Source organism: Vespula pensylvanica, chromosome 6, assembly GCF_014466175.1.
Source record: "Vespula pensylvanica isolate Volc-1 chromosome 6, ASM1446617v1, whole genome shotgun sequence".
Classification (NCBI taxonomy): Eukaryota; Metazoa; Arthropoda; class Insecta; order Hymenoptera; family Vespidae; genus Vespula; species Vespula pensylvanica.
The window spans coordinates 5,377,330-5,397,022 of record NC_057690.1 but is presented as its reverse complement, the minus strand read 5'-3'; the positions used below and the strand labels follow the sequence as shown (position 1 = coordinate 5,397,022).

Sequence of the window (19,693 nt, the reverse complement as noted above, 5' to 3'; positions counted from 1 at the left end):
GAAAGATATAGCGATGTCAAACTTTTATATTTTGTAATGAAAAAATATGTAGGATAAATTCTATTGATAACGTTGCTTCCCAAAATGAAAATTCGATCCAAGTGGAAAAGGCAAAAGGATTCGAACATTGTCGTCATAAAGAAAAGTAATTTAAAAACGAGCATGAGAGTTCGAGAAGAGAAGATCTAAGAAAGAGAAGAGCGCAATGAAAATTTACTGAGTAAAGTTCGTTCGATTTCTTTTTATTTCTTTGAATCTTTCGACTTTCCATGCAGAAATTAGTTTCCTATTTTTTTGTGAAAAGACATTTCTAGATTAGAATCTATAAGCAAAAAAATGTATTTTGCTTTTTTCTTATTTCGTACTTTTTACAAAAAGTTTTATAACATATTTAATTTCGAGCAGAAAAATTTCATTTCACTCGAATTTTGATTGAAATACTATTGAAACTCGACGAAATGAGAAAAGAGAAAGAATAAATATGAGAACATCTTCGATCCCTACCGATCTCTCTCTTTAGAGGTCAATTAATGAGGTCACTGTGCACAAATTATCGCGCAATAACGTTATCTCGCGATGTTTCGTCCTCATTGACCCATCCATTACACGATCCTGTATCACTTGTCCCTCGTCTATAGAGAGGACGAAGCGATGCGGAGCGTACGTAAAGAGACCCGTAAGCCATGACTATAAGCGTAATCGTTAAGCACACGTGATCGAAATTGATCGTACCAAACAAATCGTTAAATCGACAATGGCACGATGTTACGATGAGTGCTAGATAAATTTGAAGAGAAGGAGACAAGAATAAAGAGAATTATATGCTTACATATGTAAAAATCAAGGTAACAAAGACAAATGGAAAGAAATGAAAGAAAATAGAACATTCGAAATGGGAGACGAGTTATAGAATGTAACATAAGATGTAAGCTAAGACGTATATATGTATAATACATACTCTCGTTGTTAAATAAATTAGGATAGATTTGGAAGAAATGGTAAGGGAAAGAAAAGTGCGCTGAAACAGCGGTGAAGAGCGTAGAGCGAAGGTGATCTACAAACACTCTGCCATTCCTCGTATTCTCGACAGTGATTGGCGTAACGCCAAAATACTGTGAGACTTGGAACCGATACGCAGCACGCTTTTTTCTCGCCCAACTACGCTCCCCATAAAACCGCGCTTTCTTTTAAAAACTACCCTTGATATCGGCCAATTCCGACCACAAAATCTCGGATCAGGCTTCTGCCGTTTAATCGAGAAAAGGAAAAAATAGTTAAGGAAAAGTGTCTGTCATCTATTATTAACATTCATAAATCTAGAAATTATAACTCGCACAACTTTTACTTGTAAAGCAAAACAAAGTTTAGTGAATCAATATTTCAAAAAAATCAGAGATTGCTACCGTAAATTATCCACAGAGAAAGTTAAACTTTCGATCTATCAACGAAACTTTTTTAACTCTTCATGTTATCTTTTCTCTACAGAAATATCAGGATAAGTATTATACAATGCGACCCTTCCTAGTTGTACACTTTTTCGTTACTCTATTCAAGCGTGTTGATTAAAAGTACCCATAATTGCTATTCTCAATTAATAGATTTAATAGATTAATAGATGTAACAGATATTAATAGATTTTTTTGTTTATTAATATTTCTATTACGTATATAATACGAATTTCAGAAAAAAACTAAACTCGGATCATGAAATAGCACACGTATAAAAATAAACAGCAATTCGGTGATTATAAAAAATTTTATTGTAAAATATATACTGCTTTTATACCTTTTAACTTCCTGACCTTTTAACTTCCTGACGTACAAACAATTTCAGGTTTACGATTTCGTCGGTGGAGCTTTCATAGTCGATTTTTCAGGATAAAAATCAAGTCATTAGGCGAAGTCCACCCGATTCATGGACAAGCGTAACACAGATCGTAGCTCGCTTTCCCATGGGCATTAAAATTGCACGATTATGGTCACAGATAACAGGAGAATTACCAGGTTATTTTCTGACCAACCGTCTCACTGCTCACTTTCATTCCCTCTACCTCTTTTCACCCCGGCGAAGCCATGGAACTTCGAGTTAACCCCCTGTGGTGAAAACGATGTAAGTACGTGCTTTTAAAACCTTGGCGAATAATAGAGATAGAATGTGAGCATATAGTTGTGAAAAAGAAAAGGGTTACATTAATAAGTAAACACGAGAAATTCGGTACAATGAAATACCTTAGAATTTTTATAATAATATAATATACGAAACACAAAGTTACGAAATTCTAATGCTTCGCGCGTACATTTAAATGTAAACATATTATTTTCTTTTTAAGATATGCGAGTTATTCCCAGTTTCGAGTTAACGCTCCGTTGAACAAGTTAAAACAGCTAACACGGTGTACCATTGTTAGAGAATTTAATACCTTAAACATTTTTCGGAGAAAAATTCTATGCTCCCAGATATTTAATCTTTCCAAAAAATCTATGTTACCATGTTAATATTATTATGGATGTATTTCATAATTCATTAGTTTATAAAGTAGATAGATATCAGAGATTGTGGATAAGTAAGAATTTAATGTTTTGAAAGACGTACGAGAATGTCTTTATATACGGAGACTATAATGCATACAAGTTTATCCTGAGATACAAATGGTACAACAAGTACTTTTTGGCAAGTCTATGAAACGTTGCAACGAAACATACTAGAGTACAATGCACGAGAGACACAAACTGGTATTAGAGCGGTATGCTGCCATACGTACCAAGGTACACCAAAGCATCTTATCGGTATGTAGAGGTATACCAGCGCTCTACTGGTTCGGATAATATCTTATTGGTATGTTGGTATGGCTTTCGTATTCACGTTCGCCAAAAATCGTCTAATGTCTGGCACGACCAAAAGTCGTCCGACGAAGAATAGCTACAGCTATCGAAATCGATCGTGACTCGCTTTTTTCTTGCTAATATTTCTTTAAACGATTTATCCCACATATATCCTCACATATTTCCCCTCCCCGAAAGACTTCCTTTTCGCTTCGATCGATTGACCGCTAACAAAAAAAGTAAAATTATGCATAAAACGGAAAGTAAATAATTGTAACGACGAATAAGAAAGTTTTCTTCTCAAAGTCCTCGGTTCGTCTCGCGAATTCTCGTCTCGATTTCTTCTTTACTTTTCTCTGTTTCTTACTCAACCTCTTTTCGCATTTTCATCTCTCTCCCTACTCGTTTTAGTTCGCCAAGATAAGAAGAATTTGATTCAAAGTTCGAAGTTTCTGTGAAAATCCGTTCTTCGCATTACCTACTCGCTGGTCAGACCTTGGGAATTTTCCAGTTGGTATAACCCTTCGTATCATCCCTTTTCTCGCCTTCTTATCTCTCTCTATCTTACTCTCTCTCTCCCTTCTTCTCTCTATTACAGAACCTTCATCCAGTATATGGAAGGAACCGAAGTTAAAATCGATTCATCGTGAGGCTGGATACATTTCTAAAGCCTAGATGTGTGTATATGTGTACGCGGGCAAGTATGTGTATTGCACAGTACCACGATACTGTATTAACTTTTTGATTCATCGTTATATGTTTTTAAGCGAATACAGTACTCTACAAAATATATATATATATACACTTTTTCATTTCACTAGTACTCATGATCCAAATTCATCAAGAAAATCTTCGAAACTTTATATGAGCCAATAGAAGACAGAACGAAAGAGAGAGATGAAGAGAAAGAGAGAGAGAGAGAGAGAGAGAGAGAGAGAGAGAGAGAGAGAGAGAAAGATTTAATCGATTTAACGGAGCGTCAATCTACGAAATTCATGCATTTCTAAAGCCATCAAAATCAACGGTAAACTGAGCGTATTAAAGCCGAAACTCGTTAAATCCTCACGAGCCATACTTTTAACGGGAAGGATGTTACAGAAGCTCTCTTGGCCATTAAATTAATTCACTGTCTATCGAAAATATTTCTTGAATTTCAAAGAAAAATCGTCGAGATTTCTTCATTTCTATCGAAAAACCGATTGATTCGTGCGACCGAATGCTCGTTTATTTTCCATGCTAATTGTAAGAAGCACAACCCTTAACATCCATCATTGTTTTCTTTTTTGTACGACTTATTCCATATACACATAATAATCTACAAATACAACGAAGTATAGACGTGTATCGTATTTCCTCGGCGGACTTAGAATAGCTTTCACATTGCTCGTTCCTGTGGGTATTGGCACTATGCAAGATGATATAGAAAAAAAAATATTTCTATCTGTAATACATCCATCTATATCCATCTCTCTATCTCTACTATGCAGAGGTACAGGAATATGTCTATCTGTCTACCTCTGTGGGGCAATGAGGACGCGATAATTCCCCTAGGGGAGATTATCGAGAGAAAATAGCGGTAAAAAGCTCGTACCTCCGCACAGCTTTAGTCGCGTGACCGCAATGCAACGACGTAATGCGTATATATTCATCCGTACACTTCTACTCTGTATGATGCATTAAAAATCAACGAATGAGTAAGAACGCTACAAAAGCTTTTCAAACGAACAAATGAAACAAAGGTGCATACATGGCCTTGCTTGTAATTTATCAATAGGAATTGTCTCACATATGTTAGTATTACAAATGAAATAGGATTCTATCTAAATTTGTATCATCTTTTTTATTCTGTGTCCAGTAAGTATATCATAATTTCAGAATATACGTACGATAGCTATCTAATTATATAATTAAGATCCTAAGTTCATACAAAAGAAATCTTCTAAAGAAACATATATGTGTACATACGATTATTATTATTATTATAATTGTATAGATAAGAATTGATAAGAATCGAGATAAAAAATGTTTAAGTTATAACTTCATTAATGAAAGTGTCTAGATAAAAAAGAAAAGATAGTTTGCGCGACGGTCTGTGTACTTATGTATAGATACGTATACGTATATGTATTTGAGAATATTCGGTATTATAAGCGAAATCGTGTATGAACATGGGTGTATGCAGAAGCGAAATTCCAGTCGATTTGCCGAAGCGAATACGACAGTGAATTTACAGACAAATTATGCATAGTACATAGACTAGACAATGTATTCGCCCGGTGGATTATTCTCATTGCGACCTATACGAATCTGAGTAATCTTTCGTGCACGCATTTCCGCTCGGTGTATAATCAATTATCCTTCGATATCTTTTTCGCCCATATACACAGTCCATACGAGTTACATCGTTTGATCAACGAATTCAATTTAAATCAAAACTCGGCTATTATTGATACGTTAATATTTATTAGAAGAATTCGTGAAAATAAATCGATAAATTAATTTCAACGGTATTAAAGATAGTTCGATTATAGTTGATTTATTTTTGATAAGTCAAAAAAAAATTAAACCGAATAACGCGAACGATATCGAACAAGTAATAGTTTTTTAAAGCAACCATAGAATCGCGCTAGCAAAGATCCGAGGCACCTGTTGATAGCCCTCGTTAAAGTTTGAAGGAAGTAACCTGGGCACTGCTGGACACGCAAGCCAAAAGATAACTAAGTAATACTCCAACACGCGAAAAATAGTACTACGTGTATCATTTGTCAAGCACAAACTGATCAGTTGATCTTTAATGCCATAAATTAACATCGAACTTTGTACTACCTAACGAGTGAGCAAGTACAAAGTTGAAAAAACAAATGTTCCTTGTTCCGGTAATGGTAATCCAAGTCTCATGTACTATATCAACTCGAAATTATTCTTAAGTCAGAGAATTATTCCACATTCTAGTAATCCATTTAAAAATATTCAATGTCCGTACACATTTGTTATATGATATGTTATTGATCTTCAAGCTTGTGAACTAATAAACTGTCAAAAAATAGGAAGACGAAGAAAATAATCGGTGAAAATCAAAGAAGAACAATATTTCGGTCGTCATCCTTTGCGGCGAGATTAAAATAAATAAATCGTGTCTTGGTAAGAGAAGCGAAACAATGCTACGTACCGATAGACTAATAGACCATCGAGAATTCTATTTCTGAAACGCGTTGGTGCAAGCCGTCGTCAGCGTGACTCAAGTTGCGTCTGATTGTCAGCTGTCCATGCGAAAACGAAACAAAACGCCATTGACATAGATTTTCATGACACGAATACAGACGTATGTGTTCATATGTACATCAACGTATATACAAATCAACATATATACGTTAAATAAATTTGTACTTCCGCTGATAATGAGGCAAGCAACGAAAGAAATAAGTTGTTTTTTCCCCAATAGTCGCACGTTCGAAAAGAAAAACTCCACTATCTTAAATCGTTTATAAACGAGAAGCTGTGCGTTTATAAACGAGAAGTCGTCTGTTTAACCATTGCTACCTTAAAACGAGTCGATCAAGCGCTTTGACTTTCCCGGAGAGACTTTATCGGCTCGTCGATAAAGATTAGAAAAACTATCCAAACCGAAAGAGTACACGCCTGAGAAAATTAACGTTGTTGCTACTCTCTTTCTCTCTCTCTCTCTCTCTCTCTCTCTCTCTCTCTCTCTCTCTCTCTCTCTCTTTCTTTTTTCTCTCAAAGTAATGATCGAGCGCATGAAATTTACTTCGAAGAAATAAACAAGCAACGAGAAAGAAATGACTTTTCCGAAGTAAACTCTTTTCCTTCTTCTTCTCCATTCTCCTCTAACCCTCATAGAGAATAACGATAACTAACGATAGCTAAGGATTATTTTTGAAAAAGAACGGAAAGTAGTTCTCAGCTTCTTTCTTATAGAGTGTCAGTTCAGAGATTTTGGTCGAAAATGAAAAGATAGTAGATATAAAATAAAAAGATAAAAAAGAAGGAAGAATGCGGATCGACCGTGATAATTAGAAGGAAAGAATCGCTTCACGGCTTTTAGGAACGATGCTTTCTCCGGCAGAATTTAACAAAGCGCAAAAGCCCTTCGGGATAAAAGGGTCGACAACGAGCTCCGTTAAAATTATCGCCGAGACTGGTGCTTGCGGTACCTTTAGGCGCTTTGCACAGAGCCAATTACTTTGCTAGAGTTCAGTACGTTCGCTCCCATGAAACGTATACGGTTGGACATGTATTTGAGAAGGGATTCGTATTTTCAGCAAGAAAAAAGAACCTATCAATCCACTGACTTACATTACCCCAATTTAATTTAACGTACGCTCGATTTATTTTTATCAACAGTTTTAAATGTTGCTATTTTTAATACTTTTTCATTATGTAAATTCCCTATATTTAACGATGACCCAATTATCAGGGTGATATCGATCGCGATATTAATATAAGGACCAAGAATCATATATCGTTAATGTCACTAATCGTATAAGAATAAAGAGAAATGTTTCAATCAACGAAATATCATTAATAATTAATAATATCAACGCGTCAAATATTTAATTAATAAATGGTTAATCCCAAAGTGATAGAATTTAAAACGAGAAAAAGTTTTTTATTCGTTCGTTCGCGCGAAAGAAGAATGATAAACGAGATAAATGATAGATGCAAAATCTTAAAGTTTTAAAGAAAGGCATAAAAGAGAGAAAAAGAAAAAAAAATCAGAAACTTACCCCAGCGTAGTCATCGTAACGATGGTGTACCAGAAGGCAGCAGGTATCGAGGTGAAGTTCGTACCGTCGACGTTCTTCTCCGCGTAGAACATGACGGTGGCGAAGATGATGATGGCCATGGCGAGGGAGAATACAAGAAAGCCAAGTTCGGATGCGCAGGATTTGAGGGTGTAACCAAGAATCCTGAGGCCCTGGGAGTGCCTGGAGAACTTGAAGATTCGGAATACGCGGAATACGCGTAAAGTTACGAAGGCGCCGGAAACGTCGTCGTTGTCGGTTATACCAAGACCGATGTAATAGGGCAGTATAGCGACTACGTCGATGATCGACATCACCGATCGCGCGAACTTGCAACGACTTGGCGCAGCGAAAAGCCTGAGCAAGTATTCGGCGGTGAAGATCATGACACAGGCGGTGTCGAGGCAGAAAAAGACGATCTTGTATCGTTCGCCGCATGAAAGCGTACCCGCGCGACCAGGTCTATTACCGCATGGCACGGTTTCCACCACGTTCGCCAGCACGCTCACGGCAATGAAGAAACCGGTAACGTAGTAGAAGACTAACGCCGCGGTTGAGATGTGTGGATTTTGGAAGGCTCGCCACATCTTTTGTCTTATATCGAGCAACTGCTGAAGATTCTGATCGCCGTTTTCGCTGAGTTTGTCGTCCATCAGACGTTCCGCATTTTCGCGTTTGCGATCGCGGTAATCCTCGTAACAGCAGTCGCCTATCACGTCCGGGAGGATGCCGAAGAAAGCGAGCTCCTCGTCGTAGCTCGTCAGACATTCGTGTTTCGGATAGTGGAGCTTACCGGTTCTGTAGTAATTCAATATGTGACGAAAAATGTCCGGATCGCGATCGAAAAAATATTCCTTGCTCTCCTCGTCGTAAAAGAACTCGCGCTCGTTCGAACCGAGCAACGTGTCCGGATACTTTTCGAGGGTGTTTCTCCACGTCTCGAATCTACGACCGCTTACATTAATAAGGAGCTTCTCGTCGTCGGCTTTGCGACGATCCTTCGGTATCGGCGGCGGTGGCAGTGGGTGTGTGGCGATCGGCACCCAACCGATCGCCGCCGCACGGGCGAATGGCAGCCACGCTGCCACCGAGGCCATGCTCGACGGTGGAATCTTTCTTTTCTCTCTCTCTCTTTCTCACTTTCTCTTTCTCTCCTTTCCTATCTCTCTTTTCCTCCTCTTATCATCTACCACTTGCAAGTACTATTTCTCGATCTCGCCAAGATCGCTTTTAATTCGAAAATTTCCAGGATCTCTAACGAAGCTCATCGTATGCTCGAGGCGTTCCTCGCTCGCCAAGGTCATCGACGATGGTGGAAACATCCGAACACTGACAGTACTCTCTTCTCAACGGCAAACCTCCGCCGTCGATGACGAGAGCGACGTCGAAAATGACGTCGATCACGACGATGTCACGATTCCCTATCCTATTAGACTCGAGATTGACCTCGAACCTCCACATCGTACCACTGCATTCCTCCTCTGCTTTCTCTTCTTTTTCTTCTTCTTCTTCTTCCTCTTTCTCGATCTTCGCGCCGTCTAGGCGTTAGGACCGACCTTGACAAAGATTCGTCCTTGAACGATACGGACTCAAACAGCTAAACTCTCGAAAACACTGGAGGAACTCGTCTTCCAGCATTCTCGACACGAATCCTTTCTTCGATCGCTATCTTCCTCTTCTCTTCTTGACTACATTCTCGAGTTAACGAGCTCGCAAGCTGCGATCTCTTCCCCACTTCACCCTTCTCTTTTCACGTAAAAGTAGTAGTAACGAAAACGGACGACATGTTGAAACGAACTGTCTTTTGATTCTCAGAGTTCCATCGAATTTTCGTCAGGACGAAGTCTTTCTTACATAGTATTTGTTATATATTTTTCCATGATTCACCAGTATATCGCTTGTGATAATATCGCACCTATCTTCATCTCGAACTCGAACACGCTTTCAAATCGCACGAGATCCGTATAATATGTAATGTCGTTTAATATATAGGTAGCGTATTCTCCGCGCGCGGAACGCCGGTGCGACTGATCTTGGCGATCAGCCGAAAAAGAGCGGCACTCTCAGGATCATCACCGATAAAGAGGCAAAATCTCTATAAACCATGTACCGTTGAAAAAAATTCCTGACCGATATATGATTCGGCGCGTCTCGACGGATAAAAATTGTGAAGATCGACGATGAAGGACGGCGTCGGGTAGTACGGTGAAAAAAGAATATCGAAGGGCCCAAACGAGTGTTTAAAATTACGAGAGCCCTTTTCTCTCTCTCTCCCTCTCTCTCTCTCTCTCTCTATCTCTTTATCTTTCTTTCTATCTTTCTTTTCCTTTTTATCGGTCTTTCCCACCGTTCGCCGTACAAAAAGCAGCGAGCTTTTAATCGTAACGTGCTCGAAGGGAATGCGCGCAATATTCCTCTCTTGCTTTTGTCGGAGCTTTTTCACGTAATTAACTGTAACGACGAATCGAAGAAATATATCGAAAGATGTTGCGGGTTATCGCGGAAAAATAATAAAAAGTAGAAGAGCAATTTTCTTTCGATGGCGCGTTCGAATTTATCGGGCAACTCCTAGAAAAGCGTTGTCGAGCACTCGCGTGAGCTTCCGACCGAGCGAATTCCTGAAGGTTCACTCGACGATACGTCGTCGTCTTCGTCGCTGCTTTTGAAGAAAGCCCTCGTAGGAGGAAAACTCGACGGCGCACGTAAAAGGAGAGGAGTAGCAGCAACAATAGCAGCAGCAGCGGCAGCAGCGGCAGCAGCAGCAGCAGCAGCAGCAGCAGCGGCGGCGGCGGCGGCGGCAGGAGTGTCGTCGAGCTTGAGTCCGCTCCCGACGCATGTCAGAGCTGAAAGCTCCGCATGCCCGAAAGCATCGTGAAAACGTTCCTCCTCTTTGTCCTCTCGACGTCCATACGTATGTCGTCGCGTCGTCGTATGGCGTTTCGATTCGAAAATTGGTCGTCCGCGTCACCGGCACGTTTCCGTCTTGTCTCGTCTCGTGTCGTCTCGTCTCGTCCCGTCTCGTCTGGTCTCGTCCTCGTCTCGTCCTCGTCTCGTGGTCGTCTTGGTCACGGTCCTTTCTGTTCGTTCTCGCGTTCTGATCTTCGCCGTTGCGCGTTCGAGCTCGCGCTCTTGGAAATGCGTGCTTTAGTGCGCGGCACGATCGCAAGCACGAGTCTCTCTCTTTCTCTCTTTCTCTCTTTCGCTCTCTCCCTCTCCCTCCCACCCTCTCTGTCTGTCTGTCTGTCTCTCTCTCTTTTTCTCTCTCCCTCTCTCTCTCTCTCTCTCTCTCTCTCTCTTTCTCTCTCTCTCTCTCTCTCTCTCCCTGTAACCCGCTCGAACGAGTTGACCACTCGCGACTGCCGGAGCGTTTCCGAACTCGGCGAGCTTTCGGTGCTTGCGCTGCTACCGCTGCTGCCGGTGGCGCGGCACAGTGGTAGTTGACGCTGACGGTAGCAATGGTGGAAGCTAAAGGTGGAGGGAAAGAGAGGTAAAGAGAGAAAGGGATAAAGAGGGAGGTGGTAAAGCCGCGTCGAGCTCGACGCCTCGACAAGCGTGCATTCGCTTGGCCTCGCCTCGTGACGGCTCGACACGGCTTGACTCGTTTCAATGGACGAGCACGTATGTAGTTTCGAGCCGATCACTGCTAACTCGCTCGCTCTTTGCTTACTTTCTTGCTCGACCGCTTGCTAGCTCGCTATCTATCTAGCTAGCTAGCTAGCTCGCTCGCCTAGCCGACATCTAAATTGATTTTTACGGTGCGCCGCTAGTGGCGACGCGCCACGGCCTCCCGAAGCGCCGGACGACTCTCGTTGCCCGGGCAACCCCTTAACGATGACGTCATACACCACCCTCTTGGCAACCCTCTTTTCACCCCGTTTCTCTTCCTCTTATAGCTTTCGCTAGTGGCTCCCTCGCCCTCACCAATCTTAACAACACCTTTTCTCCTCCTTCTTCCTGTTCCTTTTCAAGAATCCATCTCACGTGCAAAATTGGATATCTTCTTTCTTAAATACTCATTCCTCCCATCACTCTTCTTCCGAATGCACGTTTGAGCGAGCGTGCTTTTTTCCAACTGGCATTCTGCATCGGACAGGCCAATTATTCCTCGACTTCATTCATTAAAGGAAAAACAATCGTGACGAGGAGTAATAAGATTCGATGATCATTTACATAAGCGCTCGTCCAAACAATGAGTTAACTCCGAATGTAATTTTCATAATGCAACGCTCCTTTATATTTTACTCGTCAAGTGTCTCCGCAATATCTCCGAACGTTTCTCTCTTTCTCTCTCTTTCCTATATCCCTTGCTTTGTAGAACGTGACACCTTTCAATTTTCTTTGTTTTTTTAAGCGCATTCGTCTAACCCAAACGATATCGTCAAAAACCTCTTTTCTTTCAAACATCTTGTCCATTAGCATAGATCGTTCTACAGCTTACAATTAGTTCTTTAAAAACTAATTCCTAAAATTTACATTTTTTACATTTTACAAGCAGCGCGAGTTCGTTCATTAGAACACTACGTGGTAATGCTTTCTCTCTCCCTCGTTTTTTCTCTTTCTTTCCCTCCTTATAACGGTGTCACTAAGAAAAGCAGGTAGTGAAAGACGGAAAAAAGAGGTGACGTCGGTATATCCGCGTTGGATGACTGAAATCAACGAGAAGAGCACTGAGCTTCGCCGCCAGGTAAATTTGTACCACTAATGAACGTGCGAAAGAGTGCAGCCTCGAAATGTGAGTGTACACTCCGCAACAACGTCGGTAACGTCCCCTCAAAAGCACCGTTGCACATTATTACAGACTACCGCCGCTTTTCCGTCCGTCTTTCTTCTTTTTCTAAGCGAGATACGTCATTTGACTATGGGCTCTTGGTAGTAGTAGAAATAAAAAAAAATGTATATATAAAAAATGGAAATAAAAGTAGTACTACCGTTCTTACTTTAACGTACGATCGATTATTTAAGCGAGAAGATATTGTAAATGTATTGTAAGACAGACTTCGTGAGATGCAACTAAAATGTCTAATGTTAGTTAATAACGATTGTTAGAACAAGTATTCCAATTAACAATTATAGTTTTTGTCAAAAAATTCGAAAAAGAGTTGATTTTTTAATTACATTTAAAACGTGCAATTACCAGCTCCTTCGCACGGCCACCGTGAGTCTGTTTGATCTTATTCCGGTGAATAATTCTCTGTCCTTAATTTTTCGCCGATCTTCAAAAATAAAAAATCACGAAGTGAACATAAATGACGTAAATAACGCCAAAAGCGTCGGGAATTTTTCATAGCACCGAAATTGCTTTCGAAGAAACATTCGCAGTTACATATAAAAAGATGCTCTATATGCCACAATTAAGGACCACATTAGAAATTATTTTAAAACTCGTAATATTTAGGTAACCACAACGTTAATTGAAGAGAGGCCAGCACTTATAATATACATACTCGGCAATAGCAGGCGCCCACAAAGTCGCTTTCAGCGCTTTGAGAGGATGCAACAACTGAATCAAAACTGGTGGCCAAGTACTTTTATTTAATTAATTAAACCAAGACTATAAGCGATAAAGAAAATTAATATTGCGTGTAAAACGATATTTCTGCATTCTACTGGCAATAGAAAATTTGTTTTGCTATACAACCAACATTTAGAAGAAAGGTAGAAGTGGATATGATCGTCCTAATTGGCTACTAGCTACGACGTTGACGGCTGTCGTGCAATTTTGATATATACGTAAGGTATTTTAACGCGTTGAGTTTTCTTAATAATCTTCGCGCGATATTGTAAGCGAAATGTCAAGTAGAAATAATTTATCAACGAATTATAACTTTAACTAGTCCTTGCATATTCCGCATAATCTTGTACGCTAGTACAGGTAGGATTATATATATGTAGGTATATGGACGGCCGGATGGAGACCGCTTAAAAAGTTACAGCGATGTAAACTTTAACTTCCGTGATTTTTATCTTTCACGAGGATTCAATTACACTCGAATAAAAGTAAACGAAAAGTCGGATTAGGAATTAAAGTCGCTGCGTCTCGTGTAATCTCCTCGTGCAACGAAAAATAATGACGAAGAAATGACTAGATTTACTGTTCAAATTGTACATAAAGACGATTTTTATTTTTTTAAATACTTTTTGGACACCGATACTTTTTGTGGTATTTTCAGCTTACTTCTCATTTTTTTCTTCGCAAACGTCGTAATGCATTCGATTCTTTCATTCTCCCCTCGTGTACGGATATGACACGACGCGTCGATCATACATATTAAATACTCGTCGAACTCTACGAAAGATTCTCACGATTATTATTTAACTTGAAACTTATGTCAAAACGTTTTTGCCTGTTCCAATCTATGAGAGCAAGAGCAAGAGCAAGAGCAAGACGATATCGTGATGACGGCAGCACAGCGGAGGAAATGTAGGCCGATTATCGAAAGAAAAAGGGACGGTAAACTTTATTAATAACGATCTATACGAAATACCTTCTTCCCCCGAAGTTCCTCCCGTCCTTGTTGAATTCGATTAATCATCTTACAATTCGTAGTATCAAAAGAAAATGGTCCGTCGACGATCGCGAACGATGTAACAATACATATTTCACCTCGTCCCTATTCTATTAAAAAACATCACGAATCTATCGTAAAGCTCGACACTTTATATTGTAATTATTTTGTACATCGGTTATATGTACGAGCGTCGAAAACGGCAGCGCACCGTCCCGCCCTCACTCTCTTTTTTCAATCTTTCCAATTTTTTTGCATTCATAAAGTCAATATGTAACGCCAGTACGACCAGTAGATCAAAGCGCGTCGAAAAACTTGTTTTCTTCCTGTTTTTTCCCTTTCTTCATGATCAGACTCTCTTCTCATAGATCTTCTCTTCCTTTTTCTTTCCAACCTCGACTTCTTTCTTCCCTTTCTTTTTCGTTTCGTAAATAGCGTCATTAACGCCAATAATTCGTGTCAGCCGTCGATTATGAATGACAATCGTTATAGCGTAAGCAACAATTATATACACATTAAAAAGCGTCATTACAATTATCGATTACGAATACTCGTGGATTACTAAATTACATGCCACATCCAGATACATCGTTCGTTCGCCATCTTACAAGACTATATAGCTTTTCGTAGTTTGTGCATCTTCGAGTAAATTGACCATTCAAACGGATACGACTGCTTATTTCTGCTCACTGAACCGGTCGCTGCATCTTTCGTCGATCGATCTTCGTTGCAACGCGTTCTCTATTATATATATTTGATATATGTATATCTTCGCATACCATCGCGGCACAAAGTCGAGAAATATCGTTCCTTATATCGTAATAAAGATTTTAATTAATTCGCCTTTCTTCTCGTTTAGAGGATGTATGATCCACGATCGTTAATTTATAATACTTGCATTACTGAAATAAATAAAAAAAAAAATGAAAATAATAAAAAGAAAAGAAAAAACTTGACTGTCTATAATATTTAGCATGTTGGATGTATATACATATGCATACACGTATAACTTCGTTCACACGTTGGTAAAATCCTTTTCTTTTCGAGCCTTCGATCGATTCTTTCGCAGCCTCATGCGAAACGATTGCGATCGTTGTTTCATTGTAAAGTATAGAAATATTTGCCAACGTCGCTGTATTTTTTGAATGTTTCATGAAGATCGAAAAATGTGTTCGTCAGAAGGTAAAGCGGTGTGGAGTGTAAATTTTAACAAATATTTCTATGTAAATGTTACTCGAGAAATTCGACCGTTTTACCATTTCATAAAATAAAGATTTATAATCGGTGGAAACGAAAAACGATATGATAAGATATTTATATTAACTTTTTGCGTTAATATAAACTTGACAATTAACATCCGAGACCACGCAACCCCTTCATTTCCTTTTTTTTTCGTACATCTACATCCACATTATATTCATGTAACTGATTCGCAAGCACACTAATCACACAGTTTTCCATTCTTTGTTCGTATTGTTTCTTGTTAACTTATATAGTACGACTTTAAAAAGTGATTGCGTTTCAATCATTCGCTAAATATTATATTTAAGACATATCGAAGTTTCAGCAGCGTCGTCAGTATAAAATTTCATAACTTCGCGCAAATTAGAAATCCTATACCTACGTCTACTAACGCTATATATAATACGCTTAAATTTTTTATGTATCAACCACATACGATCCACATGCGATCGCTTACCGATTTCGATTATATGTCTTTATGAATGAGTCCGAGAATTGTAACAACGTGTTTTCCGCCTTACTTTATGTGTTTGCTTTTTTTTCTTTTCTTTTTTCTTTTTTCTCTTTCTGTCTTCCTTTTATTATACATGATATATATCTCCTGACAATAAAAACCAAAGTGCAAAACGATCATCCTTTCGACGTCCGTTCGAACTCGCGAGCATTAAATTGACGGTACGACGCAACAACACGGAGTTGCATGCGAAAAAGTAATTTATTAAGTAAATTATCGTTCCGCGTTTTTTTCCTATTTTGGATGGAACTATTTGGCAAAGAATTGTTGAAACTATGTGTCAATGATCCCGTACAGATAGACAAAGCGGAACATATAGTATAGGAAACTTTTAATCGGCAGAGATTCCCATCGTTCATATACAATAATAATATAGCTATTGATACAACGAGGACAGGGTTGCGTCCATTTACACGTTATGTATAATATTATATTTATATAGTATGTATATGAATTATTTACAAAAATCGTTATAATTTATTATAACGACGACATTTATAAATACATAAATTTTCTGGAAAGAAGAAAAACATACTCATCAAAAGTTCAAGACTTGAAACAGTGCGACATATCTAAATTGGCGATCGAATGCAACTACGATTTGCATGATGCTCGTTGTGATCGTAGACTCGTTTCGTTCACATTATACATACTCCATACGTCTAATTGCAATCTAACTTGAATAATAAATCAGATCGTTTGCAAAAAGCGATTAAAGTATACGCTTTAGGCCGACATACGCATCGCAAAGCGCAGTCGTCGATAGATCGGAGATAAAAAAACAATCGCATCTCCTTACCGTAAGAAAACCGCTTTGCGTGCACTAAAAAAACGATTTCCGCAAAAACATGATAACAATAATAATAATGATTATTATTATTATTATTATTATTATTATTATTATTATTATTTTGTGTTCGTGATTAGAAGAAGAAAAAAGTAAAAGAAGAAACAGATCGTCGAAAGATCGAAATCCAAGAGAAAAAGTGGACGCAAACGCTTTTTTTATTTAAGTTTCGACGTTCGGCGCAACTGTACAATTATAATACATTCGCACATCAGTCCACTCTATAAATTAAAAAAGATGATCTTTATTCGTTCGTTTCCATGTTATCACAGGCAACGACAGTTTAACATTTACTTTTAATGGGAATACGCTTATATCCCACAGTCCGTACGCGTCAAGATTGAACGTCCAGTTTGCGAGAGATTTATTAAAGCAGAATCCTAAACGGACATTATCGTAGAAAAGTGAGTTTGCTTCAGTCAGAAGACAAGATGATGGCGGAACACGCATCGAGAACTAATTTTGATGAGTATAAACGAGTATTCGCCAAATCTCTTTAAAACGTTAATGATCGCTAAGATGGATGATTACTTTTCAATATTATCTTATTACTTGCGATATGCAGTGACCACTTATGGATTTTTAACCATGCTTTTTTTGATCTCGTGCGTACCAACTACACCTTGCTTCCTATCACAACGTTATATAATTACGTACATACGAATGTATAAAATTTGATTACTACTAAATGGGAATGTAAGTACGATTCGCTGTTTATTAGGTGTGCTTGCGAGACATACACGCACACACATTTATAGAATTATCATTAACAATGTTCTTTTATAAATGCGACGATGCGTTCGACAGGCGTATATTTGAAGCAAGCGGCCGTGTTCGAGATTTCGTCTTGCAAAAAAGATTTAACGTGTCTTTTAATATCGCGGCCGTGCTACAAATTCACGTCTACGAATTCAAAATTAACAATGACCTCCTCCGACGCTCTTTATGCAAACTTTTTTTTATATATTTTGAATTAGAAAAATTGTGCTAATGTTGGCATTCAATGAGCTTAAACCCTAATTTTAACGGTATTTCACTCTTTTCGTTCGCTTTCATATACACTTAAACGATGTGCAACTTCGAAATGTATATCGCCAAAAAGATATGATTATTAAAATCCTAACGTACGGATTTATTTATGGCACATTTGTAGCAACAAAAAAGCATAAAAACAAAAAAAAACGATTCCGACAGATATTGATTCTGACAATATTATAAAATTATCAGAATGAGCGAATCAATTAATAATTATTCCTTGTGTTCCTTATGTTGGTACATATTGACCAGCACTTTGTCAAATACGTAAGTACATATTTAAGAGATTGATAAGTTTCATTAGCTTCTGGCACAAAACATAATTCTTAATAAACGAAATTAAGTCTATTATTCGACCTATCTTCCTTTTTAAAATTATTTTTCTATAGTCCGCCTTGGTTGTTCGTAATTTAATATCTTACATTAGTATATTTCTATATACACTTCTGTTCAAAGAAATCGGATAGTTACCTAGATAACTTTAAATCTATTGAAGAACACCGCTGTATATCTGCTATTTTTTAAATTTTCAAAGTCTGCCTCGTATAAGTATACTGTTAACAATTTAATGCTCTCTGTATGACATTATTACTGCTTATTTATAAATTCCGTAATTTCATGTTCATAATATTTCGTTTTCGATTAGACGGAATAGATATATGGATTATATCACCATACAGCTTATTGAACGCTACTTGAAATCAAATTTATGCGATTAGAAATACCATTTGAAAAGTAATCTTTATAAAGCGAAGTAAAATTAATTTTAGAATGCAATCGAAATAACGTTACACGGAAACGTTGCACTTGATACCATTATGGGCAAAAAAGTCAGATCAAAATAAATAATGCGCGTAAGGATCATATAATTATTTTGTCTAATAAAGACGCGTCCCCCACTTCCCTTTCGACGATTACCAGTTTCTTTTTTCCTATGAAATTAGTAAAATAATTCAATATGATACTTAAACTACATGAAAAAGCAACATCAATTTTGACATTACAATTATTTGATATTATCAAATATCAAGTCTTATATCTAATACGTAGTAATAAATACATCGTTCTGGATACATCCAACATGATACATGCATACTGTTATGACACTTGGATTGACATAGTTACTTGCATTATTAACCGATGCATAAACAGCCATCTTAGGATCGTTCGATCATTCCGCTCATATGTTTTAAACAATATAAATCAAGATTTAAATAAATTCGGTCTTTTATGTCGCATACTTAAATTAATCATATTATATATGTACTACATCAAAACAAATATAATAAACTATAATGAGACCAATCATTCTTGATTATTGTAATTGTCACTGATAACATGTTAGCATGCATCAGACGCTTTTAGAAGCAACAAGTTCTGAGGAGAACTATAATATTACTTTTTAAATAGATTCGGTTTTGTTTACACAACCAAAAATTCCTGCAATAACATTTTGCACTACACCATTACGATAGCCTCTTCTCCACAGAAAAGAAATGGGTATTGATCAATCATTGTTTGCACAACGTCTTCTAAATATGGCCTCATGGCTTCAAATCTGCCAAGATCATTAAATTCTATTGGTAATAATGTGGGCCACCAGCAGATGGCCAAATTTTTGCTGTCCATACTATTTAATTTGCAATTTTCTGCCACTCTGTAATCACATAAATTATTAATTTTAGGCAAATAGATATAAAAAAGACATACATCAAATATACAAAATAACTTGAAAAAAGTCTTACTTGACAAAATGTTGAAATATGAATTTCAGTACATCAAAGTTTACTGGATTTAATTTATTAAGCATCAAACGTAAAGCTAGCAGCCTGCAACTACGATCTGGAACCATAAATATGTTTGTATTATAGTATTCCAAAAAATGTTATTTAACAATAAACCGTAACAATAACAATAACAATAGTAATAATAATAATAATATTAGTAGTAGTAGTAGTAGTAGT

At 37.8% G+C, this 19,693-nt stretch overlaps 2 protein-coding genes across 13 annotated transcripts in view; both read right to left on the bottom strand.

Annotated features, from left to right (window-relative positions):
* Positions 1-10,815, bottom strand: part of LOC122629811 (potassium voltage-gated channel protein Shal) — a 93,253-nt gene extending 82,438 nt beyond the window's left edge. For 4 of the 8 annotated variants that reach the window (XM_043813625.1, XM_043813626.1, XM_043813627.1 and 1 more), the window contains exon 1: positions 7,568-10,814. In XM_043813625.1, the coding sequence (XP_043669560.1) occupies positions 7,568-8,682 (1,115 nt within the window). In that variant the 5' untranslated portion in view covers positions 8,683-10,814. Of the gene's footprint in view, positions 1-7,567 lie in introns of all 8 variants that reach the window. The other 4 variants (XM_043813631.1, XM_043813632.1, XM_043813630.1 and 1 more) reach the window with 3 other exon arrangements.
* A 6,019-nt stretch (positions 10,816-16,834) lies between these two features.
* The window catches only part of LOC122629808 (rho GTPase-activating protein 190), an 11,480-nt gene continuing 8,621 nt past the window's right edge, over positions 16,835-19,693 (bottom strand). For all 5 annotated transcript variants that reach the window (XM_043813612.1, XM_043813617.1, XM_043813616.1 and 2 more), the window contains 2 exons: positions 19,475-19,571; positions 16,835-19,386 (listed from right to left, as the gene is read on the bottom strand). In XM_043813612.1, the coding sequence (XP_043669547.1) occupies positions 19,188-19,386; positions 19,475-19,571 (296 nt within the window). In that variant the 3' untranslated portion in view covers positions 16,835-19,187. The remainder of the gene's footprint in view (positions 19,387-19,474; positions 19,572-19,693) is intronic.